Raw genomic sequence first — 8,040 nt, forward strand, 5'->3', positions numbered from 1 at the left:
ATTGTCCAGTGGTTTGACCAAGGGTTCATTAATGCTTTTACACCAGCAGGTCTGGGTTTCGATTCCTGAAAAAAAAGCAGAATTATGCGAATTAATGAAGAAACAACTTACAAGAGATTTGCAGCATGATGCAAGAAGTACCGTCAAAGGTGGATCCGATAGGACGGCTTAGATGATGCAGTCAGACGTGAATCTTCATAAAGCAGGTAGAATTGTCGGCGGTAAAACCGTCTGTAATATTTCTCCGAGTTTGTAATAGCATAATATATACAGTGTTAAAAAAAAATTAATTTATTATGCTTATTTATTTATTAAATACTATTAGATACTACAATTAATTAATGTATTATTGGGGGAAATAAAAAGTTTCCAATAAGCACCAACCAAGCCCTAGTTTTGTTTACGTCCGACTCCTCTCTTTCTCTCCCAAACGTTCCCAATTTTTCCTGCTAATCAACCTAACCTGGTTGAATTAGCTCCATATATATCTCTCAAAACCCTAATCAGAAGATGAGCAGTAGCGGAAGCCCTAGCAGCAGCGGTGGAGGTGGACCGTGTGGCGCCTGTAAGTTCTTGAGACGGAAGTGCGTTCCCGGCTGCATATTCGCACCCTATTTCGACTCCGATCAAGGAGCGGCGCACTTTGCGGCGGTTCATAAGGTGTTCGGAGCGAGCAACGTTTCAAAACTCCTCCACCATATTCCCGAGCATAAACGGGCAGACGCTGTCGTTTCAATCTGTTTCGAGGCTCAGTCTCGTCTCCGAGACCCTATCTACGGCTGCGTCTCCCACATCGTCTCTCTTCAGCAACAGGTAATTTAATTTTTCCATTAATACTATTAAATAAACAATTATTCTATTAATACTATAACTTATTACTATCATATAGTATGATGGGAAATCGCAAGAATTTTAAGTCAATATACTGTCTGTAGGTCGTGACATTCATCAGTTATCTTACCAGTTTCCTTTTCTTTTTTTTATAACAAAAGAAAATTGTTGATATTTCTCTCTTCCTTTGCTTTCGTTTCTACCCATTTACCCAAGCTCATGCAAAGTACTCTCTCTTAAGCATTGACGAAAAAAATCGTCTTGTGTTTTAGCTGCGATTTGTTCTCATTCGTGGTCCTTTTTTTTTGTTTTAGTAATAAGGACTTACGATTATCAGCATGATAATCTACTGAGAAAAATAAAATAATTAATTTATAATTGCATTCCTAGCCTTAATCATAATCTTCATCAAATAATATTATAGATGATTGAACATTTTTCCTTTTTCGATGATTCCTACGAACATTAGTTTAATTTCATTTTATTTAAATTTCCTCTTCATCCGAGTTTATAGTGATATCTGTTAATAAAATATACAATAATTAAAAATACTTCTATTTAACTAAAACCTTTTAAACTAGAAATAATAAATTATATATGTCTCGTAAAAGCTGGATTTTTAATTATAACGACAAGATATTATATTGTTTGGATTGATAGCTTTTGATTGTTAACTTGATGTTAACTAATCTCATAACACTACTCTTCTGTGACATAAAATAAAAATATGTCAAATAAGCATAATTAATCGTCTTGTGTTTTCATTGGTCATGTTTTTATTAATTATGCTTATTTGACATATTTTTAGTTTATGTCACGGAAGAGTAGTGTTATGAGTTTCGTTAATATCAGATTACCAATCAAAAACTATGACTCCAAAGAATATAATATCTTATCGTTATAATTAAAAAAATCTAGCTTTTACTAAACATATATAATTTATTACTTTTAGTTTATTAGGTTTTAGTTGAATAAAAAGATTTTTTAGTTATTGTATATTTTTTTAATAAGTGCTACTGTAAACTCGGATGAAACAGAAATTCCGATAAAATGTAATTAAACTAATGTTAGTAGGAATCATCGAAAAAGGAAAAATGTTCAATCATCTATAATATTATTTGATGAAGAGGAGTTTGCTTTCATACGCTTTATTTGTAATTATAGTTTATTTTGTAGATATATCTCTTATGTTATTTTAAAGTGTTCATAAAACTTTATTATGTTGTTACGATGATAATGCTTTTTACATTTGTGGTTTGATAATAAAATAGATAAAAGATTTTGCAAGTTAATTACCAAGCCATTATTAAGTTGTGTTGTAATAAAAAAAATTACATTATATAGATTAGATATTAAATTTAATACTTGAAACTAATAAATTAATTTAGATTAAAATAAAAAAGTATGTTAAAGTTACAATTGATTGGGATATATTAGTCCGCCATCAACTAGTTTAGTAATAAAGTGTATGCATACTTACTTGTATGACATGATCTAATGCGTTACAGAACAGTTGAAGGCCTCTCTCTCTCTGAATTTAATTTAATTAGCACATTGAGCATACGTTGTATTACTTTTTATAAATAAATGTTTACAAAGATGTTTTCTAAGTTAATCCAAGCCACTGATTGAGAAGAGATGTCTTTCTCTGTTCGCAAAAACACGTAGTTGTACGCTTATTTCTAAGCGTCTTTTCAATATATAAATATATCAATTGCTTTGATCAAATAAAGTATGCTTGTTACATACTCGAATATTTGTGCAATTGCATCCAATAAACTGATATTAGTGAAGGGTATTTTAAATGTTACAAGCAAGCAATTAGTCATGTCGTGTGTTTTGGGCATAAGTGAATCAACATTTGCTCGAGAATTGGGAAACTCATGTAATCATTTATTGCTGAAAGTATCAGTATTTAGATTATTACATCTCTTTAATATTTTCTTGGTATTAATTTTTAAGCATTTGCATGGATTTTGTCTTAAAAAAAACAGGTGGTGAGTTTGCAAAATGAGCTTTCATATGTACAAGCACATTTAGCAACTCTAGAGCTGCCACAGCCACCGCCGGCCACGGTGACGTCTTCTGGATCTCTGCCGCCTCTTTCCATATCAGACCTGCCCACAATAACACCGTCGATGTACGACCTCTCCCCAATCTTTGAGCCGATGTCATCCACGTGGCCCATGCAGCAACAACCTCGACCGTCGGATCATCTCTTCGGTGTCTCGCAATCGTCCAGTATCGGAGGAGGCGGCGAGTTCCAAGCTATTGCACGTGAGTTTCTTCACGGTGGGCAGATGTCAGCTCATCAGCCGCCGCCGGAGACCGGTGGTTCTGCCCCAACAGTGATAAAAAGAGAATGATGCTTATATTATATATATATATATATATATATATGTTGGTTCAGTTTTGGACCTTATGAGATCTATAATTAGCCATATGCTCCTCTTTGTTATATGTATTTATAATACTTGGTCGAAGAATTCGCATTTTAATTTTTGGCTATGATATATGTGATACTCAATTGAAATTAAATGTTGGGCTCTAAATAAAGAAGAAACCAGAGAGCAAAAATAGAAGAGAATATGCCTATATCAACCAGGAGGATATGATTCAACTGAGTCCACAGAAGACTACTTCCTATACAAATCTGTTGGATTTTTATCTGAGCATTGAATTGATGCAGCTCTTGGAGGCTACGGTGGAAGACTTGGGACTTTGTTTTAAACGAACCAACCCAAACCCTTACAGTTTTTGTACTCTTAACCAAGACACATACATTTTTCCCGATTAGATATTTTAATATATCACCAGTTTCTGATCATTTTAGTCAGAACCGAAAGAGATCTTATAAAACCATACAAAGTTTGGAGAATCTAGTGTGTATGAGATGGATTAAATCCCTCCACAGCACCCATCAAATATGAAATTCAGCTCACTTAGTCGGCTCGGGTCAACGTTATTCGGCTTCGACCAGCTAGACACTCGCACTTGGCTGTGTGGTTTGACTTTCTCGGCAATAGGAGCTTGGTGCATGAACTTTGGTTAACAGCCGAGTTGCTTGGCTCGTAAAGCATATCTCAGTCCGTTAGGTCTAACTGATCTAGGGAAAATAGAAGAGAATGTTCATCTATAAAAAGATGACGAGAGCAACCAAGGGGAGATCTCAGACTTGAACAAACATAGAGTCTGCCAGCTAGAAATTAGAGTTTTACTCTTTTACTTTTTTTGGCCGACTTGTACTTTCCTGGCTAGGTCAGACGAGTTTTGTTGCCCTCTTTACTGAGTCCAACGAAACTCAGATTCAACATAATGCCCCCAATATCTACTTCTCACCGTCGTCCTCGGTTGGCTAGTTATAGTCTTTATCCTCCAAATCACGACCTGCTCTTTGCTATGTCACCATAAATCAAGGGACCATACATATCCTTCACACAATACTTAATACACCTTACAAAGCTTGGCTGAAAAGAAACATCATCATCTCACTCTTAGCTTTGCTCCAATTTTCTTGCAATCCTTTTTCTCTATTCCCAAGCAATCAATCGGTACTATTAATTCACTTACGAGGAACGCTTCTCTCGCCAGACTACCGTAGTGATGGGAGGGATTCGGCAGATAGATGTCTGGCTATATGTATATGGTTTCTTTCCCAGAGATGTGTTAAAAGCAATACAAAAAATGAGATATTTACCATTTTTTAAGGATGGTGTCTGATATTGCAAATGCCGTTTTTATTAATCAGTCTACACAAACAAAAATGTCCGATAAATTATCGTTTATATAACTCCCCCGCCCCCACAAAAAATAAATAGAATAACAACAGCGTTAATCCAAAAAGGAAAAAAAAAATGCTCTCTAGCTCGGTTCCCAATGGCGAACCCCTGGTTCCCTTCTGGTAGTGCTTCCGTCCTCAGTCCGCCGCTTACCACCACTGGTGACAGTCGCTCCTCCACCCCTCCCCTTCCCCCAGACCCCCCTGACCCGCTCAGCCCCTTCCCTACTCCTCTATTTCCTCCCTTATCCTCCTCCAAACCTTCTCGTTCTTCCCTACGAACTGCCTATCTCGAGTCTGTAGGAAAGACTTCTGGCTCTGAATCATCCTCTCCTACAGATTCTCTTACTGCCCAGGCACTTGTATCTGTGGCTCCCTCCACTGATTCTAGAATCACTGCTGCTGAATCTAGATCTGAAATTACTGTAGCTGCTACAGTTCCTGAAAACTTTACCATACTCCCACCCAAAGCTTCCTCACCCTCCTTAACCAATACAGCTTCTAGCTCGGTTCCTCTCCTCCTCCCAGCCCCTATTGTACCCCTTGTTCCTGACCTTAATCCCCATTTGCCTAACCCTAACCACGCCACCAACAAAGCTGCCTCAAATGCAATCCACTCCCTCACAAATAACCATATCCATCAAAAACCTTCTCTAGTAGAACGATTGAGACAAACCCAAGATAAATCTCTCTCAAGACTAGCTCCAGTCTCGCTCTCAGACTCAGGAAGGCCTCGAGTATTAATACCTGACAGTGTTTTCGCGAAAGGAGCAGAAATGCATAGAGATTTCATTATCTGCCATTTTAATGGTAGATCTCCGCCGTTCAAACAGATTCAGAGTGTTCTGAACCATATGTGGGGAAAAGGTAAAAGGGTTGAAATTCACAACAACCCCTTATCTCGATCCATGTTGGTTCGCATTCCCAGTGACTACCTTCGACAAAAGATCTTGGAAAAGAATGTCTGGTATGTCGGAGACTCTATGTTTCATGCTTCTCAATGGAACTCTAGCTCAAATAACTCATCGCCAAGGGAAGCCATCCAAATTTGGGCTCACTTGACGGGCGTTCCATTGGACCTTCGTTATCAGGCTGGCCTGAGTTTAGTAGCAGGATTAATAGGAGAACCAAATGAGATAGATGAATTCACCTTAAATCTGGTCAGCTTGGAGCTCTCTCACGTGAAAGTAGAGGTGAAACTATCTGAACCTCTGCCTCGTGTTGTTGAGTTCGTAAGGCAGAGCGGTGAGGTGGTGGAAGTACAAGTGGACTACCCTTGGGTTCCTCTTACTTGTGCTCACTGTAATGAGTTAGGACATATCTCTCGTAATTGTCTCCTCTTGCCTGCTCTGCCGCTAGGAGCCGCCTTTCCAAGCTCAAAAGTACTAAAAAAGGCTGCTCCCAAAGCTGTCTCCAAAGACAAAGTTTATGTTCCTGTTGCTACTCCAGTGGTCCCTGCTGGAACTTTATCTTCTGCGCCCCTACCTTCACCCTCCTCCTCTGCTCCTCCCCTACCATGTCCGCCTCCTCCCCCTGTTGCTCCTGTCACTGCAGCCCCTCCCCTCCATCACCTCGATCCTTCCCCTTCAAGAAACCCTCCTCCTCTACCCTCTTCCCCTTTGATCTCTGATAGCTCTCCTCCCTTAACCTTCACCTCTCCTGATGGTTTTTTATTCCCTATCAGCCCTCCTGCAACCACAGAAAAACAATTGTTACAAAGATCAAAATCCATTTCTAGCCTTCACTCTTTTCCTTCATTCATGAGCCAACTTGCCTATTTTTCTTCCCTTCCACCTCTAACCTCAAACACTCTTCCTACCAAAGAAAATTTCCCCATAAAAAATACTTCACCCGACCCCCCTCCATACCCATATCCAACCCTTTTGATCACTTGGCTACTGAGAGTGCTCTTCATTCTGAAGAGCCTCAAAATCTTTAACTATGTATAGTAAGGTATTTTTTTGGAATGTCCGTGGTCTAAATGATCCGAATAAGCATCAGCCCTTTTGTGATTGGCTCTGTAGCCATCAGCCTATTTTTGGTTCTATTCTGGAAACTCATATCAAAGATCATAACCTCAGCTACTTAATGGGAAAGCTATGTAATGAATGGAACTTTACCTCCAACCACGCTTCAGATGAGGATGGCCGTATCGTTTTAATCTGGAAACCCACAGTGGGTGTCAGTGTGTTGCACCAATTAAGACAATCTTTAACATGTGAAGTGAAGATACCAGGCTCCTTGCCTTTCATCTACACTGCTATATATGCGTGCAACACAAGAAGTGAGCGTTCTGACTTATGGGTGGAGCTACTGAATCTGCATCAGACGCTAGACTTTCATGCTTCTCCTTGGATGATTGGTGGTGACTTCAATCAGATCATCCATCCAGCAGAACACTCGGCTCCTGCTGTGGATTTCCACACTCACCACATGATTGAACTAAGAGATTGCTTCACTCAACTTGAGGTCTTTGACCTGAGATACCAAGGACCTCTTTTTACTTGGAGCAATCATCAGCCTGAAAGCCCCATAGCAAAAAAACTTGATCGCTTCCTCATCTCAAGCCCTACCCTGAACCTTTTTTCCTAATTGTTCTGTCCAATTTCTCCCACCCATGTTCTCAGACCACTGCCCATGTCTTGTCGACTTAGCTTTTAAAACACCCTCCTCTGGTACCAAGCCTTTTAAATTCTACAACTACCTCACTAAACATCCCGACTTTCACCTTGTGGTACTTCGAGCGTGGACTGAGGCCGGAAGCCTAGTGACCAATCTCACGGACCTATGCTGGAAGCAGAAACAAATCAAAAGGGAGTTAAAAAGTTTAAATAGAGAGAACTTTTCACAAATCCAACAGAGAGTGTGTGAGGCTAACCGTTTGCTACAAGATGTGCATGTACAAGCTCTTCAGGCGCCATCCACCTTACTGTTTGAAATGGAGAAGGACCTGCTGCAAAAGTGGCAATTTTTAAGGACCATAGAGGAATGTTACTTCAAGCAAAGATCAAGAATCAACTGGCTGAAGGAGGGTGATCAAAATACGGCTTACTTTTATCGTGTTGTCCAAGTGAGAATGAACTACAACACTATCAGATCTTTCATCCTCACATCAGGTGTGGTGATCTCTGATCCCCTTCAGATGACTGCTCATGCGATCCAACACTTTCAGTCAATCCTCGGTCCCCTGCTACTACTGCCATCCCCACTCTATTCTCCTCCTACATGGTTCCAGTCTCTGTCGCCTTTTCAATGCCCATCATCCGTGTCTCAACAAATGCTTCTCCTTCCCTCGCATGAGGAGATAACCAGGGTTCTCCTAAGGCTAAACCCTAACAAGGCGCCTGGCCCCGACGGCTTTACTTCAGGTTTCTACAAAGCGGCATGGGACATTGTGGGATCGGAAGTCATCACCTCTATCTTGCAGTTCT

At 39.7% G+C, this 8,040-nt stretch overlaps 1 protein-coding gene across 1 annotated transcript; it reads left to right on the forward strand.

The window, feature by feature from the left end:
- Positions 1-377: 377 nt before the first annotated feature.
- Positions 378-3,369, forward strand: LOC106418965 (LOB domain-containing protein 30-like). The gene is made up of 2 exons (XM_013859703.3): positions 378-813; positions 2,826-3,369. Exons 1-2 carry the CDS (start codon positions 511-513, stop codon positions 3,195-3,197), a joined length of 675 nt encoding a protein of 224 aa, XP_013715157.1. The 5' UTR covers positions 378-510; the 3' UTR covers positions 3,198-3,369.
- The last annotated feature ends 4,671 nt before the right edge of the window (positions 3,370-8,040 follow it).

This window comes from Brassica napus, chromosome A2 (assembly GCF_020379485.1).
Source record: "Brassica napus cultivar Da-Ae chromosome A2, Da-Ae, whole genome shotgun sequence".
NCBI classification, from domain to species: domain Eukaryota; kingdom Viridiplantae; phylum Streptophyta; class Magnoliopsida; order Brassicales; family Brassicaceae; genus Brassica; species Brassica napus.

What these genes read in the sequence shown, in the direction of transcription:
- LOC106418965 (XM_013859703.3), top strand. Translation starts at nt 511, where the DNA reads ATGAGCAGTAGCGGAAGCCCTAGCAGCAGCGGTGGAGGTGGACCGTGT. An exon ending in TCGTCTCTCTTCAGCAACAG is followed by an intron (nt 814 to 2,825) that starts GTAATTTAATTT and finishes TAAAAAAAACAG; the next exon opens with GTGGTGAGTTTGCAAAATGA.